This window comes from Lagenorhynchus albirostris, chromosome 15, assembly GCF_949774975.1.
Source record: "Lagenorhynchus albirostris chromosome 15, mLagAlb1.1, whole genome shotgun sequence".
Classification (NCBI taxonomy): domain Eukaryota; kingdom Metazoa; phylum Chordata; class Mammalia; order Artiodactyla; family Delphinidae; genus Lagenorhynchus; species Lagenorhynchus albirostris.
The window spans coordinates 8,387,597-8,405,110 of NC_083109.1; the positions used below are offsets into that span (position 1 = coordinate 8,387,597).

A 17,514-nucleotide genomic window follows, 5' to 3' on the forward strand; every position below is an offset into this window, starting at 1 on the left:
TCTCTTACTGGATTGGAATTCCAACCACAAACCCACAGAGCCGTGAATTGGGAGAAAGATGCCACCATTTCATTCTGGGGGAAACACACAAATCTTCTGTGTTTTCAGAACGACAATCTTATTTTTGTGCCTTATAAAACTACATTCAGAGCATAGCATAATTAAAACAAGGCCAGAATTCATGAACAAATGAAGCATTTACTACATAGGCCAAAGAAAAGATAAATTATATGCCTGAAAGGTTTCACTGAGCTGTGATTCACACAAACCAATGTGTTGGCAGGGATGAGGTGGGTTTTTTGTAATTTTTCTCTCACCCCAACAATTGAACCAGAATTATAAATACGCATTTAACAGATTCAGCCCTCTCAAAATTGATCGCATCATGAAAACTTGATCTTTAGTGGGTAAAAAAAAAAAGCAACACTAAATTTCTGTTGTCACTGGTTAATTCCAGAAGTGTCTTTATGTTGGAGGTACGGGTGCTTTAAGTGTTGCCAAGCACAAATTCAGGAGATTTAAACAAGAATATCCCTTTTCTTTTAAAAGTTTAATTAAATTCTGTGTTATTTAAACACCAACCTTGTGCAAGGCACTTAAAAGATAAATTATGGTCCTAGACCTTCAAAGATCATGTGATCTAGTAAGAGACACACTATTTTTTTTTAAATCATATGGTATTTGTCTGTTTTCAATTCACTCTTTTTTAAAATTAATTAATTAATTTGTTTATTTTATTTTGGGCTGTGTTGGGTCTTAGTTGCTGCGCGCGGGCTTTCTCTAGTTGCAGCGAGCGGGGGCTACTCTTCGTTGCAGTGCGCGGCCTTCTCATTGTGGTGGCTTCTCTTGTTGTGGAGCACGGGCTCTAGGCGTGTGGGCTTCAGTAGTTGTGGCTCTCGGCCTCAGTAGTTGTGGCTCGCGGGCTCTAGTGCTCAGGATCAGTAGTTGTGGCGCACGGGCTTAGTTGCTCCGCGGCATGTGGGATCTTCCCAGACCAGGGCTCGAACCCGTGTCCCCTGCATCGGCAAGCGGATTCTTAACCACTGTGCTACCAGGGAAGTCCCGAGACACACATTTTTAAGGGAGGTTGTGATAAGTGCATTGATCCTGAAATTCATTCAGGCTATGGATTTTTAGAGAAGTACTCAGTGTTTTGCTTCCTCCTCTTCTTTTCTCTCTTGAACACATGCCATTCAGGCTTTGTCCTCCATAAAACCTGCTCTTGTCAAAGCTGCCACGATGTCACACCTCCCCCCTCACCTCAGCTGCCAGACTGAGTACATCTCCATCCTTATCCTGCCCTACTTGCGGGTCACACCTGACACAGCCCACCATCCCTTCCTTCTTGAAGCAGCATCCTCACTTGGTTTGCAGGCTCCCCACCTCCCTGGCTGCTCTTCCTTAATCTCTCGTGCTAAGTCTTACCCTCTAAACATCGGAGTCCCCATCGTTCAGTTCTTGGATGTCTTCGTCTTTAACTACACTTCCTTCCTTCCTTGGAGATTTCCCCCGGTCCCAAGGGTTAAATATAGCCATCTGCTGACAAGTCCCAGATTGATGTCCCTAGCCTAGGTCTACCCCCGAAGTCCAGACTTGAGTATCTAGCTGCCTCTGGTGCCTGTCTACTTGGATTTCTACACCGCTGTTTGAATGTTTGCTGGACATCTGGACCTCGATAGGTCCAAAACTGAACTCTTCATTCACACTCAACACCACCACCACCGACAACATACCCACTTGTTTAATCCACAGGCTTCTCATCTCAGTTACTGGCAACTCCATCCTACCACTGCTCTTTAGTGGTAGAACTGGAATGAAAGAACCAAGATCTCTACAGTCCTTTTCTACATGGTATAAAGTAGTGAATTAGAACATAAGCATTGAAGTCAAGTAGCCTAGGTTTCAACTCTGTGTCTGTCACCTACTGGCTGTGTGACCTTGGGCAAGTTACTTAACCACTCTGAGCCTCAGTTTCTTCATCTGTAAAATGGGGATAATAATAATATCAAGCACATTTTCACATTATTCACACTTCTGAAAATTAAATAAGTCATGTAAAGTACTTAACACAGAGCTATTGCATTTTGAGAAATATTATCAGTATCACGGTTTTTCTCCCTCTTACTTCACATTTTAGTCTTTTTACCCTTCCCCTCCATAGTCTTCAACCAAAACCTGCAGAGATAGCACAATTGAATCTAATTTGAAAGCTACATAACCAAAGGCATAAGTCCTAATTTGGGTTAAAAAAAAAGATGCCGGAGTTGTAAAATTATTTTTAGAAATAACAGAATTTATTCTATACCCATACCTGCAAGCCCCATACCCGCAAGCCCCATTTTCTTTGTCTGACATTCAAGGGTCTCTACAAGCTTTCCTTTGTCTGTTTGTCTAACTGTATTTTCCCCTATTCCCCTAAATTTATCTGGTCAAAATGGCCAACATATGACCTGTGCAGATGCCATCTGCTCCCCAGGATTTTCTCTACCTGTATCTCCTTCTCTCTCTGTTTATCAGAAATCTACTTCACCTTCAAGTGCCAAGTTCTCCATGAAGCTGACCAGATGTCCCCACTCCTGGCTGGTTTCTGATGACGTGAATCCCTCTAGTGTTTCTTTTCTTTTTTTTTTTGGTATTCTATATGTTAAGTGAAATTCTGTGATAAAATCACTTTGAAGGAATCATCAAAACTTACAAGGGAATTTTTGTATCTTTACCATTTTACAGATGAAGAAATCAAAGCTTTAGAGAAATCAAGTCACTCACTCCAAGTTACAGCTAAAAAAGAATACGTGTCTGTCTCCAAAGCCCATACTTCTCATGCTCGATATTATGTTTTTACCAATTATTTGAAACTGCAATAACGTTGCAACTATGAAAAATTAAATAACGATGTGAGGAAGTGCTTTTAAAAATTTTAGTACATGCAATATTGGAAATATCAAGTTAATCTCAAATCAAAAAGAAACAAAAATCCCCTCATTCCAGCATTTGAAGGCCAAGTGAATTACAAGGTGTGTTTTTTATTTCATCCTGTTTACCTCTGGCCAGAAGGCCATGACATTTCAACAGGTAGAGAAAACTATCCACCCAAAAGTGTTTGTCAGTAAAGAGGGAAAACCTGTCTTAAATTATACAGGTTATGGAGTAAGCAAGGTTTTCAGCTATAACGCTATAATTTTTATGAACTTTATAAATTAGCACTAAGAAACATTTGATGTGAAACATTTACTGTAGCAGAGGTGCAAGTGTTAGGAGCCTGATTGACACAGGAATGAGTTCAGATTTTACCACTTACTAGCCGTGTGGTAGAGACAAATAATAACAATTGCCCCAGTTTTTAATAATTGGTTATTCCTTGGCTGTGTAGTAAGCATTTGTCACACCTTAATGGCTTTGATTCTTATAACAACACAGCAAGGTAGATATTTTTATTGCCATTTAACAAATGAGGAAGCCAGGGCTCAGAGAAGTTAAGTTACTGGCTCAAGGCCACACAGCTAAATTAGTGGCAGAACTGGAATCAAGATCTGGCAGTGACCAAAGCCTGTTACACTCACTCATTTCAAAACCTTGTGTTTTCATTCACAAGAGGAAGATACTGCCTGTCCTAGACACTATTGCAAGGACAGAGATGACATGGGCAGTCAGTAATAATAATGCTAAATGAAATAGTATATTTTCTAAATTGTCAGAAACTTAGAAATAAAGAATAATGAAATAGAGCAAATGGTCTTCCGGTATGATGGAGTTTGGATAGTATATCATCTATGGTACCTTTGGTTGCAGGTAAAGAAAAAAAAAACTCAATCAGTAGTGGCTTCGTTAATGAAAGGAAATGTACTATTTCTTGTACATAATAAGAATTCGAGAAGTGGGTTGTTCAGTCTGGTTCAGCATCTTCACAGCCCCAGAATGCATCAGTCTTCAGTGCCCTCTGTGTATTGGCTTGGTTCACAGGCTTGATCCCTTGTGGTTTTTCTTTTTCTTTCTTTTTTTTTTTTGTGGTTTAGTTGATGTACAATATTATATAAGTTTTGGGTGTACAAGATAGTGAGTCACAATTTTTAAAGGTTATACTCCATTTATAGTTATTGTAAAATATTGGCTTTGTGGTTTTAAGAAGGTTGCCATAGTTCCAAGCAGTGTATAGAGTCATAATGTTCTATCAAATAAAATAGGAGTTTCCTAAAATTTACTCATTGGTGAAACGAAGTTACATATCTGGGTGGAGGTACAATGGGGGGGTTGGAAAGTTTCTTCAGTAGAAAGCAGGCTCTGCCCGCAAAGAAGATATGTCACAGGTAGAAACCAGATATATTATTTTCTATCCAACTTTATGTGAGAAAAACATTAAGTGGATGGAGCTGCTAAAGGCTACTACAGTATCCTCCTATGGTAATTTATTTAAATAAATAGCTCTTTTTTTTTTTTTTTTTGCGGTACGCGGGCCTCTCGCTGTTGTGGCCTCTCCCGTTGCGGAGCACAGGCTCCGGACGTGCAGGCTCAGCGGCCATGGCTCACGGGCCCAGCCGCTCCACGGCATGTGGGATCTTCCCGGACCAGGGCACGAGCCCGCGTCCCCTGCATCGGCAGGCGGACTCTCAACCACTGCGCCACCAGGGAAGCCCAATAAATAGCTCTTTAACTTAACTATCATCCACAGTAAGAAATAGATTTTACATCTTGATGTGATACATGTGCATGTACATGAAACAAAGAATTCACCAAATAGTAGTATTCTTACCGCACGTAACACAGGCTGGTATTTTCTATTCTTTCCAGTCTATTTCATTTGATGGTTTTAATGCTGGTTTTGATCCATTAAATTATGTTCCAGTCCACCCGTAGTCACAATCTGAAGTTTGAAAAACTCTTTTCTACCACCATCACCCTTTTCACATAGGGAGACAGTGATCTTGAGGGATGTGACTGTTTCTTATGCAACTGGGTGTCCCCAGTGCACCCTGCCTGGCACACCCTGGCAGGCAGTAATGTTCGTTAGATGAACTTGACAAGGATGAAGGTGGTACGTACACATCATGTTACAATTTTTCAAAGAATGTTAGAATATATTATTGCAATCTCATTATCACCTCTGCCTAACACAACTTTAAATAAAAATGATTTCGAAATATATGTACGCTATAGATGTTTTCTCATAGATAAACTATGTAGAATCATGAATCTCTACTATTTATTTGGTATTTTTCATTCAGCCTTTAACATGTTAGGGTGTTAATCATCACGGTTGAGTATCAAGTGAATTGTGTTTTGCAGTGAATTTGCAAAATAAATTTTGAGTTTACTCTCCCTTTGGCATTATCCAGTCTGATTCTCTCCTTCCAAGGTTATAATAACAGTCCTGATTTATTGAGCATTTACTGACTCAAAGAGGAGTGCAGTAACTTGCATAAGATAAAGTGGCTAGAAAGCGGCAGAGCTGGAATTTGTCACCTACAGGTTTAGTCACTGTGCCTGTGAGTTTAAAAAGAGGGAACGTTTAGAACCTTTGGAAACATATCTTTTTAAAACTCCTGAAGCTAGTATTTCCCAAACTGACATTCTGTGGACTCATCAGTCCAGTGAGATCAGCCTAGAAATAGGGTGCCACCGTCAATAGTTTCGGAAAATAGTACTTGCTTTATACTCTCCTGAAGATTCACAGTGATGCCAGCCTACTAAAGCCTCTGAAAAGTCCTGCAGCAAAAGCACACCTGCTTCACTTTAACTGCTTCTCAGACTTAATTATCCATAGAACAGTTGCCTCTTCCAAGGAATAGTTCTTCTAGGAAATGCTGAGCTACGCATGTAGACCAAAGTTGGAAAATGGGCTCTTGTAGGATGCATCATGCCACAGATGGGTTTTATTTGACCTACACAGTGTCTTAAATAATATTTTAATTAATTGATAACATTTTGAAATTGACAAAGTTCACAATAGTTTTAAATTATGAGATTTCAATAGAATTCCGTATTTCAGAAATTTCTGAAAAATGGGAAGTTTCATCCTATATTCCCAGGTGGGATGTCAGTTGTGACTGCCCCTCGAGATGGGGCATTCACTCCCCAGTTCACTCAAGTCCCCACCCCTCCCTGTTGGTTCCTGAGAGTACAGCGTGTGAGTTGTCCTTCACTATAACACTTGCACTGTTATTTTCTTGTGGTAGAGTTGAGAGTAATTCCATCAGAGACCACTTTGCATCCTTCATAGCACATAAGGCAATTTGAAGCAATTTAGGTGACCATCTGGCTAATAAACTATAAATCCAGCCCAAGAGTCAGTTTGTCGGCAGGTGTTGAACAGTAAATGGGAGGCATTGATACTTTAATTTATTCATTCAACAAACATCTGAGTGCTTGCTTTGGGCCAGGAATGATTTTAGGATGGACAGAATGATGTACCTCATGGGAGCTTTCATTCTAGTGGAAAGACCAGCAATAAACACGAAAATAAATACACAAAGAGTTCCAGTGTATTAAAAGGGTTACAAATGAAATAAACAGAGTTTTGAGAAAGCAGAGAAGAGAAGGGGCTGGTAATTAGGATTGGGTAGGGGGTAGGGTCAGGAAGGATTTGGTCTAATGTAAAACTTCAGGAAAAAGGATGTGACTTTTCTTTTTTCTGCATAAGGCCAAACCATTCTCAGAAAATCTGCAGCTTAATTTTGGCAGCATTCAAAACAGTTTTCTCACTCCTGGGAAGTGTTTGTTAAACAGATGACAAACTCGTTCTAGACTGTGGGTTATTTGCTTTTGTATTTTGAAGTGGTTTTTTTTTTGATGTTGGATATTTTTTTCTCTAATAAATGTAAATTGTCATTATCAGTCTGGAGGTTGCACATGTTGGAACTGATCATAGAACAGAAGAATCTACCACAGATTCTTTTTTTGCCTGATGTGAAGTGAGAATCACTCTCCACCCACCCTTTGCCCACAGTAAATGTATTTTTCAATTTTATATCATACATAATGGACTCTATTTAAGAGTGTGCCAGGGCTTCCCTGGTGGCGCAGTTGTTAAGAATCCGCCTGCCAATGCAGGGGACACGGGTTTGAGCCCTGGTCCGGGAGGATCCCACATGCCGTGGAGCAACTAGGCCTGTGCGCCACAACTACTGAGCCCACATGCCACAACTAGAAGCCACCGCAGTGAGAAGCCCGCACACTGCGCAGCAAGGAAGACCCAATGCAACCAAAAATAAATTTTTTAAAAAAAGTGTGCCAACTTATGTGTTCTTAGGAATATCCTCAAAGTAATTACTGTTGCCAAAAACAGAAGCAAGGAAAGAACATTGTATTGCTTAATCCTCGACCCACATTTCACTTGCCATTGGAAATCAAGTTGACAAATTCACTTACCCCTCAAGCAGAGGAGTTACTGAGACAGAAAATGGAAAACCCTTATTTATAGGAAGAAAGTGTGAATTGCTTTCTCTGATAGATTTCTTTCCACTCTCCACCTATGACTACAATGAACAACTGGTTTATTTAATCTTTTAACTAAAACATCTCTGCATCCGTCAATATCATGGGCTAATGAGGCTCTACCATGTCAAGGTGCTATGTTACACTTCTGCCACCAAGATAGAATATTAGTTTTTAACATCCTGAGGTTATGTCTACAGAGTATTAAAACAGCTGGTGATCTTATGATTTATAATAAAGAGCATCATACTGGATAATTGGTCCAACCTCGCTTGATTCAATTAGCAAAAGCAGCTAAAATGAACAGTTGCCTCTCTCTCCTCCCAAAAAGAGGAGGGAAAAATAGGTAAGTGGAGCATTTTTAGATCTGTGTCATGCAGATTCCCCAATTAGAAAACATGCCAGAAGACAATATGAAAATCTGGATTTCACGTTTCAATATTTTTATGTTCTTTTTATTGCCCTCTGAAGTGTCTGATAATTTCTTAACTACCTGCATCACTAGGAAGTTTATTTCAACCGTGGCACTTTGGCAGTACACAATTTTAAAGCCTTAAGAAGGTTTGAAAAGGCAATTTGACATCTAGGAATTTATTGAGAGAATGGGCAACATTTTATCCACAAGCTTTTTTTTTTTTAAGTCTGGCATTGTCTGTAAGAGAAAAGTTGGGAAGATCTAAAAGATCTAATTGCAGGGTTTTTGTACTGATTGTGGTACACCCTTACACTGGACATCGTAACAAAGATGACATAGAAATAGAAGTATTGACATGTGAAGACGGTTATAACATAATGTTAAATAAGAAAAGCAGGTTCTGGACTTCCCTGGTGGTCCAGTGGTTAAGACTCTGTGCTTCCACTGCAGAGGGTGTGGGTTTCATCCCTGGTTGGGGAAGTTCCACATGCCACGTGGTGTGGCCAAAAAAAAAAAAAAAAGGAAAAAGCAGCTTTCAAAATAGTATATACAGAAAGGTCCCTTTTGGGTAAAAATCATATTTGCCTTGCCTGCCCACACATATTCATCCTTCCACCCAAAGAGGGGTGTGGAAAGAAAAATTGTGGATTGTTAGTAGTAGTTATTTTCTGTAATGGGATAATGGGTGCATGTTATATTTTTACTCTTTGCTCATCTAGATTTTCTCTTTTTTAGAAACAGAGCAAGTAAGCACTGAGTACTGCCTAAGTATAAGGAAAATACTACAATCTAGGTAATTTCCTGATTCCTCCACTAGATAGCGCTATGAAGCTTGCAGCATCCTGAACTGTAGAAACTGCAGTAGTAACAAGCGGTTTAACAGGTTATTTTCGCTCACGGTAATTCCGGAACTGTGCAGTCCAGAGCTTGTGTGGCAATTTCCTGCTCAGAAATAACACTGATTTTTAACACGTATAGCTCATGTGTATTTTGGAAAGAGGAATTTTGTCGTGGGTGGCAGTTTTCAAAGCCCTTTCGTAATTGGCACTTCTTAAGGTTGTGCTACTTGCGTTCTTTCCTAATTTTTGCTTAAAAGATGTGAGTGCATTTTTATCCGTTGATGTGCATTGGGAAGCTATAGTGGGAAAAAATAAAAATACAAAATTAGCTACAGGGGTAGACCTTCCTTTGGTGGTTTTGGGCTTTGTAGTAAAACAAAGTTTAAAACAAAAAAAGCCCAACTCTTTCGGAAATGTTGACGTTCCGTTAAATATTATTGGTAGACTTTGTTCTTAGAGTTCCTTCCTGCTTGTTTCAGTAATTTGCTTCCCCTTCTATGGAAATTGGAGGATAAATTTTTATTTTTAAGAATTAACCAAATCCCATTTTTCATCCCCAGTCTGACAATGGGTGTATGCAGGTGATGTGCTCCCAGAAGGAAAAAAGTAAAGACGTGATGTATGTCTAGAGAACATTGTTGCTGAGCAGATGATGCCCTTTGTGCCGCTGGGGCAACCAAGTGGGAGAGGAAACATAGCTCCTCCCTTTAATCCCAGACAGCCTGTGGATCGAATTTCCAACAGATGGAAAAGAGTAATGGGTTTCTGTACCAGTCAACATTTTTTTAGACAAATCTTCCTGTGTTAAACTGCCTGTTAGACACTGATTTCTCGGTACAAAGATTCAAAATGAAACCGTTATGCACAATCGGTGGGGACATCTAGATGAGGTAGACATTCATCACAAATAGTTCCAGACAAAGCTTTTTTTAGCCTTGATCGTCCTGCCTTCACTTGTATTTTCACTTGGACAATGCAGACCTTGCTTAGAGAAAGACGAAAGCCAATTGACAATTTACAGTGGAAGGAAGGTACCAGAAGTTCCATATGCGTTTTATTATAGGCAATCAAATTAGGATGAGGCAGCACAATTTTTCAACATGACAAATTGTGATCACTTAACTAGTGTTCCTATCTGTTTGCCCTTGGAAGCCAACAGAAAGGGAAAAAATACAGGCCTCTTCCATATGGATGAAAAACAAGCTGATACCATGGACACCTGTTTGCTTAAAAAGAAGTTTCCAGATATTTCCTGGAGAACGCCTATGTTTCTATCTAAAATTTCTGTTTGCTGAGAATGATCTGCAGGCCTCATGAGAATAGCACAGACGTATTTGTAGTTAAGGACAAAGCTCCTACAAATAACCCAATATTTAAGGCATAGGCCACAAACTGGTGGCCTTGGGCTGGATCGTCTTCCAGACTGCGTTGAGTGTGGCCCTCTGGATGTTTTTTAAAATTTGGAATTAGTTGCCCACATTTCGTTTTAATTTTTAATAGATAATACATTCACATGGCTCAAAATAAGAAATTATGAAACGGTATACTTTTCTACCAATGCCACCCGCAATAGAGAATCACTGTTTGTATTTTTAAATGAGTCTTTCTTGAGCATATATTAAGCAAAAGATAAGTATAAATTCAAATTCCTTCTTTTTTAAGCAAATGGTAATATAATATACACTCTGTTCTATCCCATGCTTTTTTTTCCCAATTAACACTACTTTCTATATCTGTACAGCTTCCTCATTTGTAACACTTGCATAGTTTTCCAATGAATGGATGTACCATGATTTATTTAGCCAGGACCTTATTAATGACATTTGGCAGGTTTCCAGACATTTGCCATGACCTCATTGTAGTGAATAAGCTCGTGTATTTGTTATTTCACACTTATGTGAATTGAGGTTTAAAACCAACCCTTAGGAGTGGAATCGCTTGGTAAAAGAATATATTTTTTTCTTTTCTTTTCTTTTTTTTTTTTTTGCAGTACGCGGGCCTCTCACTGTTGTGGCCTCTCCCGTTGCGGAGCACAGGCTCCGGACGCGCAGGCTCAACAGCCATGGCTCACGGGCCCAGCCGCTCCGCGGCATGTGGGATCTTCCCGGGCCGGGGCACAAACCCGCGTCCCCTTCATCGGCAGGCGGACTCTCAACCACTGCGCCACCAGGGAAGCCCCTCTTTTTTAAATTTTAGTTGATAATGCAAAAATTTCAGCCCTGCCTCAGGACTGAAATAGTATATACTTCAATCAGTAAAATATGAGGGCCATTGAAAAACATTTGGTCATTTCCAGTTTTCAGCCGTTACAATAAAGTTTTTATAAACGTTAATGTATGGGGTTTTGTGTGAATGTCAGTCTTCATTTCTCTGGGGGAAAAAAAAGCCAGGAGTGTAATTGCTAGGTTATGTTGGAGTTGCATATTCAGTTTTTTAAGAAACTGCTAAACTTTTCCCGATTGGCTGTACCGTTCTGCATTCCCGTCAGCAGAGTATGAGTGATCTAGTTGTTCTGCATCCTTGCCAGAATTTGAAACTGTCACTATTTTGCACTTTACCCGTTCTGATAGGTGTGTGGTGACATCTTATTGTAGTTTTACTTTGCATTTCCCTAATGGCTAATGAAATTGAACATCTTTCGTTTGCTTATTTGCCATCTATATCTTTTTTTTTTTTTTTTTTTTTTGCGGTACGCGGGCCTCTCACTGCTGTGGCCTCTCCTGTTGCGGAGCACAGGCTCCGGATGCGCAGGCTCAGCGGCCATGGCTCACGGGCCCAGCCGCTCCGCGGCATGTGGGATCTTCCCGGACCGGGGCAAGAACCCGTGTCCCCTTCATCGGCAGGCGGACTCTCAACTGCGCCACCAGGGGAGCCCGCCATCTATATCTTTTGTCCAGTGAAATGTCTCTTCATGTCTTTGCCATTCTCTAATTGGATTGCTTGAATTTTTTGTTTGTTTTACTGTTGAGCTTCGAGAATTCTTTATTTATTCTAGATTCTAGTCCTTTGTCAGATAAGTGGTTTGCAAATACTTTCTCCTCCTTTCTAGCTTTTTTTCCATTAAAAAAAATGTATTTATTTATTTGGTTGCACTGGTTCTTAGTTGTGGCACGCGGGCTCCTTAATTGTGGTATGCAAACTCTTGGTTGCAGCATGTGGGATCTAGTTCCCTGACCAGGGATTGAACCCGGGCCCCCTGGACTGGGAGTGTGGAGTCTTAACCACTACGCCACCAGGGAAGTCCCATTTTTTCCATTTTTTTAAATAGGATCTTTCACAAAGCAAAATCTTTTAATTTGGATGAAGACCAGTTCATCATTTTTTCCTTTTATGGATGATGCTTTTGATATCAAGTCTAAGAACTCTTTGCCATAGATCCCAGAAATTTTCTCTTATTTTCTTCTAAAAGGTTTTTTTTTGTTTTGTTTTTTGTTTGTTTGTTTGTTTTTTGACCTTGCTGCACAGCATGTGAGATCTTAGTTCCCTGACCAGGGATTGAACCTGTGCGCCCTGCAGTGGAAGCACAGGGTCCTAACCACTGGACTACCAGGGAATTCCCCTGAAAGTTTTATACTTTACATTTTGTATTTAAGTCCTTGGTCCATTTTGAGTTAATTTTTGTATAAGGTATAAAGCTTAGATTGAAGTTCTTTTTTTTTTTTTTCCCTCCCGTGCATGTCAAATTGTTCCAGCACCTTTTATTGAAAAGATGATCTTTCCTCTATTGAATTGCTTTTGCACCTTTGTCAAAAATCAGTTGGGCACATTTTGTGTGGGTCTATTTCTGGGTTCTCTCTTCTGGCCCAGTCAACTATGTGTCTATGCTTCTACCCACCAGTACCACACAGCCTTGCTTACTATAGCTAAATAACAAGGCTTGAAATCAGGAAGCCTGCTTCTTCCCACTTAATTCTTTTTTTTCAAAATTGCTTTAGATATTCTAATTCCTTTGACTTACAAATTTTAGAATAATCTCATCTATCTCTACAAAACATCTTGCTGGGATTTTGATAGGAATTGCATTAAACCTGTATATCACCTTGGGAGGATTGACACCTTTATTGTGTTGAGTCTTCCAGTTCATGAACACTGTATGTCTCTCTGTTTATATGTTCTTTAATTCCTTTCATCAGTATTGTATAGTTTTCTGCATATAAGTCCTGTACATATTTTGTATTTCATTTTTGGTACAAGTATAAATGGTATTATTTTCTAACTTTATTGACATGTAACTGAAATATAATTTTTGTGTAAGTTTAAAGTGTACAACTTGATGATTTGATACACGTATATACTGCAAAATGATTACCACAGTAGGGTTAGTTAACAACTCCATCACCTCATATGATTTCCATCTCTTTCTTGTGATGAGGACATTTAAGATCTACTCTCTTAGAAACTTTCAAGTATATAATACAGTATTGTAAATTATAGTCACCATGCTGTATATTAGATTCCCCAGAACTTATTCATCTAATAACTGGAAGTTGGTACCCTTTGACCGACATCTCCCCATTTCTCCCACCCCCCAGCCACTGGCAATCACTTTTCCATTCTCTATTTCTATGAGTTCAGCTTTTTAAAATTTCACATATAAGTGATATCATACAGTATTTGTCTTTCTCTGACATTTATCTCAGCATAATGCCCTCAAGGTCCATTCATGTTGTCACAAATGGCAGGATTATCTTCTTTTTTCACGGCTGAATAATATATATTATATACAGTCTTCTTTATCCATTTATCTGTAGACAGACACACTTGTTGTTTCCATATCTTGGCTATTGTGAATAATGCTGCAATGAACATGGGAGTAGAGACATCTCTTCAAGATTCTGCTTTCATTTTCTTTCCCACAAATGGGATTGTGGGATCATATAGTAGGCCTATTTTTAATTTTTTGAGGAACCCCACACTGTTTTCCATAGTGGCTGCAGCAGTTTAGGGTCCCACAAACAAAGCACGAGGGTCCCTTTTCCCCACATCCTCGCCAACATTGTTATCTCTCGTGTGATGATAGCCATTTTGACAGGTGTGAGGTGATATTACATTGTGGTTTTTATTTGCATTTCTGCGGTGTTTGGCTGGTGGATAACAGTTATTGTCTAAAAGCTTTCTGTCATATGCTAGACTGGCCCTTTCCTGGCCCTTTGGTTCGAGCAGGCGTTTCGGGAGGGTTTGCCCATCGGTGTTTCCCGGTAATTGGCTTCTCCAACTCCAAGTCCAGGATATCTGCGGCAAAAGGAAAACCCAGGGAACTCACCACCATCTTGTTGTTGAGGTACCTAGCTGGCCTGCCTTCTCCTCTCCACCACTCGGAGTCCTTTTGTGTTTGTGTTCTACATAATGTCCAGGATTTTCCACTGTGTTTACTGGGAGGAATGAAGGAAAGTCTATATCCTCCTTCTTCCTGGAAGCAGAGTCTTACGTTCTTTTTGTTTTTATTTATTTTTATTTTTTATTTATTTATTTATTTTGCGGTACGCGGGCCTCTCACTGTTGTGGCCTCTCCCGTTGCGGAGCACAGGCTCCAGACGCGCAGGCTCAACGGCCATGGCTCACGGGCCCAGCCGCTCCGCAGCATGTGGGATCTTCCTGGACCGGGGCACGAACCCGTGTCCCCTGCATCGGCAGGCAGACTCTCAACCACTGCGCCACCAGGGAAGCCCCTCGACTGCTTCTTCTGCTACGGGGCTCTTTGCCCCATACTCCACCCCCAGCCCAGAAACCTTCCACCTAGAAAGCGCCTACTCTATAAGCTGCTGCCCAGCAGATTGAGAGGAAGCTCAGTGTGACTGACGGTGGTCTTCTCTAACCACCTTGCGTTTATCTGTATGTCAGTTGACCTGAACAATCTACCCCGAAACTCTCCCCACCCCCATCCCCACCTCATCCTTTTCTACATGTTTTTCACGCCCTTTCCTCTGTCTGAAATTCCTCAGCACGCCATCCTTCCCCCACCTCCGCACGTCGACCTGTAGCTCAGGCTCCAGGGCCGAGGGCAGACGCCGCCTCATCTTCACACCTTTCTTGTCCCTGTACTTCAGCTGTTCTCAACCTTGTGCACATTGGAATCACCCAGGGGCTCTAAAAATATTGACGCCTGAGCCCCACCTCCAGACATTCTGATCGAATTGGTTCGGGTGGCATCTGGGCATTAATACTGGTTGAAAACGCTGTGCAGGGCTAAGTGGGCTAGTGGAATTCTTTTATCTCTTTATCCGAGTACTTATCCCCCTCTGCTGGCCTTTATCCACTGTGAGACTGTAAGCATCTCGAGAGAGGAACGTGTCTGATTCATTTTTGTTAATCTCACCGGGCTCAGAACAAGGCTCAGTAACGTAAACTATGACAGTAACAATAATGATAATGATAATAATAGCTAGCATTCACTGCATGTTTACTATGTGCTACACACCATGCTAAATCCTTTGGATGGATTATCCCATTTACGCCCCGACCACTCTGAGAGGCAGGTGCTACTGATCCCCCTTTTACAAATGAGCAAACCCAGGCACAGATGTCAGGGAACAGGCCCAGGATCGCACTGGTGTGAAGGATGGAACAGAGAGTGGAGTCTGGGCGGGCTGGCCTCAGAGCCCGTGCTAATATCATTTTGCCTCGATACAGTTTGTACATGGTCAGAATTCCCCCAGCAAGCTATTGAGTGAAGGTGAGTAAATGAGTGATTGGAAATAAATAACTATTTCCTAGGCAATAGCTCCGTCAGGCCAAGTGGGGCACCTCTCCATTAGATTTAGTCCTGGTACCACTTTCATAATGGCTCATGTTCCAAACACCTGCTTGATGATTTGTGTAATATTTTTTAAATTAATTAATTCATTTATTTATTTTTGGCTACATTGGGTCTTCGTTGCTGTGTGTGGGCTTTCTCTAGTTGCGGCAAGCAGGGGCTGCTCTTCGTCGTGGTGCATGGGCTTCTCATTGCGGTGGCTTCTCTTGCTGTGGAGCACGGGCTCTAGGCGTGTGGGCTTCAGTAGTTGTGGCACACAGGCTCAGTAGTTGTGGCTCATGGGCTTTAGAGCGCAGGCTCAGTACTTGTGGCGCATGGGTTTAGTTGCTCTGCAGCATGTGGGATCTTCCCGGACTAGGGCTCAAACCCATGTCCCCTTCATTGGAAGGTGGATTCTTAACCACTGCGCCACCAGGGAAGTCCTGACTTATGTAATTTTTCTTCTTTTTTTTTTTTTTTTTGTGGTACGTGAGCCTCTCACTGCTGTGGCCTCTCCCGTTGCAGAGCACAGGCTCTGGACGCACAGGCTTAGAGGCCATGGCTCATGGGCCCAGCTGCTCCGCAGCATGTGGGATCTTCCCGGACCGGGGCATGAACCCATGTCCCCTGCATCGGCAAGCGGACTCTCAACCACTGCGCCACCAGGGAAGCCCAATAACCCCGTTTTTAATGCAGGTTCTTCTGGCCCAGTCCTTGGCATTAGGGTAACCCACGTGCCAAATGAGTGTGCCGGAGAAGGTGGTCTAGAAACTCAGAGAAGGGAGTAGATTCCATGGGTGCTGTGGCCCAGAAAGACTTCAGTGGAGAAAGTAAACTTGAGCCCGAGGCTGAAGAATGAATGGGTTTGAGGTAACCTGGCTTGGGCCAAGGTCATGGGAGTGAACGTGAAAAAAAGGAGGATATTCAGCCTGCATCCCACCCTCCTGGGTGAGTTAGAGAGGAAAATCCGTCCCAATAGCACATCCTTCGCACAGTTAACTCCCAGATCCTGAAAGCGGAATTATTATTTTAAAACATCAGTACTTTTTTTTTCAGTTGATACAATTCAGCACTGCGGGGATTGTGGGAAATCAGATAGAGGCATCTTCCATGATTAAACTGGAAGACCACAAAATATTGGCATCATACATAACCTCTGTGCAGAATTGGGAGAAAAGGGTTTTTGTTTGGGATGCAACGTGCACTGCTGCGTTTGTTAGCCTCTGGCTCCAAACAATGTCCCTCCAACTAACTGCAAATGCTGATTATGTTAGAAAGAGGGGGCGGGGAAGGAAGAGTGACTCTCATAAGCTCCTGATTGTTCTACACCCCCGTGGGCAGAAGAAGTATGGCTGGAATTAGGGGGTAAGGGAGACAGGGGCGCGAAGCAAAAATATTACTTTGAGAGTCCACATTCAACAAGTTGCAACCATGAAAACTCTGTCTTGTTCCTAGGACATAGCTGACGGCACGGGAAAAGAAGGACAGGAAATCCCAACTGTGAGTTGCTCTGTCCCCGGGGTCCCTGAAGAACTGGAGATTGCAAAGGAGGACCCCCAGACAGAGAATAATAATTCCATCATGAGTTTCCTTAAAACTCTGGTAAGCAGTTTCATCTCCTTTTCTATTCTATTCCTCAATTTTATTGCTCAAAAGTTTTGTTAGATCTAAGAATGATGCGTACTTGAATGTTACTGCTCTAAACGGCTTGATGCAGCTGGGACATTGGAGAACAGGGACAAGATGTGCTTCGTAAGGGAATTGGCTTTCCGTGAAGGAGTCTTTAGTTGCTGCGAACTGTGAGATTAACTATGCGACATGAGCTATGTGGTAGTAGAACGCTACTGCAATTGGATATCTTATGGTCATTGATCATAAAAATAATTGGAAAATACTTCCTTGAGTTGCTGACCTATCAAAGCATTTTTGCCACTCAAATGGCAAATAAAACTGTAGAAATCACTATCTTGTTACATCTAAAGCTCCCATTTGACTGGGTGGAGGCAGGGACTCACATCTTGCATTGCTTGCTCCTGTCTGACTCTTCAGACCCCGCAGCTTGGCACCTGCCAGACACTCAAAAAAGGGCTGAATGCGTG

The 17,514-nt window shown here is 41.4% G+C and overlaps 1 protein-coding gene across 1 annotated transcript in view; it reads left to right on the top strand.

Moving 5' to 3' along the window:
• Nucleotides 1-17,514, top strand: part of BCAS1 (brain enriched myelin associated protein 1) — a 158,556-nt gene that overhangs the window by 94,070 nt on the left and 46,972 nt on the right. Inside the window, exon 6 of the mRNA XM_060122907.1 lies at nt 16,871-17,017. Within this exon, the coding sequence (XP_059978890.1) occupies nt 16,871-17,017 (147 nt within the window). The remainder of the gene's footprint in view (nt 1-16,870; nt 17,018-17,514) is intronic.